General features: G+C 40.0%; 1 protein-coding gene across 1 annotated transcript in view; it reads left to right on the top strand.

Annotated features, from left to right (window-relative positions):
- LOC125481495 overlaps positions 1–1,289 on the top strand; it is a 14,116-nt gene extending 12,827 nt beyond the window's left edge. The window contains exon 4 of the mRNA XM_048593116.1: positions 703–1,289. Coding sequence (XP_048449073.1) covers positions 703–1,289 — 587 coding nt within the window. The remainder of the gene's footprint in view (positions 1–702) is intronic.
- Positions 1,290–1,827: the final 538 nt, after the last annotated feature.

The following is a 1,827-nucleotide window of genomic DNA, read 5'->3' as shown; positions in this document are numbered from 1 at the left end:
GAGTCCAGCATCGGCAGTTCTTACTATCTATGGTATACAGGTAGTTCTCCTATAACGTGATAGTTATGTTCTTGCACGAACTCGTGCTATAGAAAATCACACTATTGAAAATTGTGTTATAGGGAAATTGCTATGCCTGTACAGCAGGAAGCTTGCGTTACCCAAACAGCATCCGTTATTCATCAATCGCATTACAGCAAATTCGCGTTAACGAAACATGCATTATTGCAGAACGAGCAGTAGTGGTAATGTCGCTTGACTGTAATCCAGAGCTTAAACTAATGGAGACATGGGCACAAATCCCACTACAACAGCTGAATGCTTTCTGAAACAGAAAGCTAATAATGATGAGTGTGACCATGACAGGTAGCGTCAAATATCATTTAAAAACCCATCTGGTTCCCTGAAGTCCTTTTGCAGGAAATCTACCACCCTTGCTTGATCTGGCCTACATGTGACTGATCAACAGAAGAGATCGACTGCTTCCTTAAATTGCCCAGCAAGCTGCTGCATTCAAGGACTGTTGGTGATGGGAAGCTAATGCTGGCCTTGCCATTGATGTCTTCATCCCATGAAAGAATTTTTTCAAAACAATAGTTTTAATAAAAGTATTAGATACCACAAAGAAATTTGCTTATTTTCTATAAATTTGAAACATAATGGCAATAATGTTTTGACACTCTGCATAATATGTCTTCCTAGGCCCTTTGATGAATCAACGCCCTTCAGTCCCCATTGAGCAAGGATATAGAGTGGTTCCACCAGCACCATATTCACAGCAACAGCCAGCAAAGAACTTTCCACACCTTGGCACTGAACAGCATCTTAGTAATTTTCAGACCTTTGGGCAGACTGCCAGCAGACCTCTACTAAATGCTACCCATTTACAGAAGGGTTCTTCTGCTGATGGACAAAACGTACCTATGGCTGCATATCCAGGTTCTTACTCAAGAATGCCCCATCCTTCTCAAGGTTCATTTACACCTCCAGTGTCGAGCAGCGTTCTCCCTGGAGTCTCAGTCCTTCCACAGCCTAGCTGGCAATATAGTCCTCAGCAACAGCCCCATCCTATCAGTCAGCTTCCAGGAGTGCAAGCAAACCATGTAATTCCAGCTGCAGGGACTGGTCAGGGGCGATCAACTTCTGAGCCCTTGACCAACACCTATGGAAGTGTTGGTCCAAAGCCAGCGATGGGTAATCAATATGAAAATACACTTGGAGGATCTTTTGGACAGAACTACACAAACCAAGGTAAGTCAGAATTTATGCTTCTGTTTCCCCAATACTGAAATTCTGATATGATTGCTTATAAATAAATGCTTGTACCAAACCCATTTCAGATATTCCTGTAGAGGCAGTATCATTGAGTAAAATATGCATCTGCATTCCTTAAATAACTATTGCATAATTTTGTCTTGGAATTTGTGTCTGTATGTCCTGATCCTGTCAAGACTATGTTACTGTCTTCCAAACTTAAGAATGAGATGTCTCTAGAGTAAAACACAATAGCAACAGATCATACAATCAGTGTCTCTGGATAATATATAATATGTAAAATATAAAATACTTTTTAAAAGTAGTGCTGTATAGCTCGCAAACAGTTATTGATTGCTACCAAAAATGGATCTGTCTGAGAAATTGTACGTGACTGGTTTCTGCAAGGTGCATAAATAAAGCTCAGTTGATGAGAATGTAACATTTTTGCCCTTGCAACTAAGTAGATTTTTAAAGCAATTGCAACTTTGAAAACTGACTAAAACTGATTTCACCTCCTGCATTTTGTAATATAATCTTGTCCAGTGTTGTATTGTGCTTTAGTTTGCACAA

Source organism: Rhincodon typus, unplaced genomic scaffold (genome assembly GCF_021869965.1).
Source record: "Rhincodon typus isolate 14 unplaced genomic scaffold, sRhiTyp1.1 hic_rhity00002341, whole genome shotgun sequence".
NCBI classification, from domain to species: domain Eukaryota; kingdom Metazoa; phylum Chordata; class Chondrichthyes; order Orectolobiformes; family Rhincodontidae; genus Rhincodon; species Rhincodon typus.
Note: the sequence above shows the minus strand (reverse complement) of the source record. Positions and strands in the feature narration are given on the sequence as shown.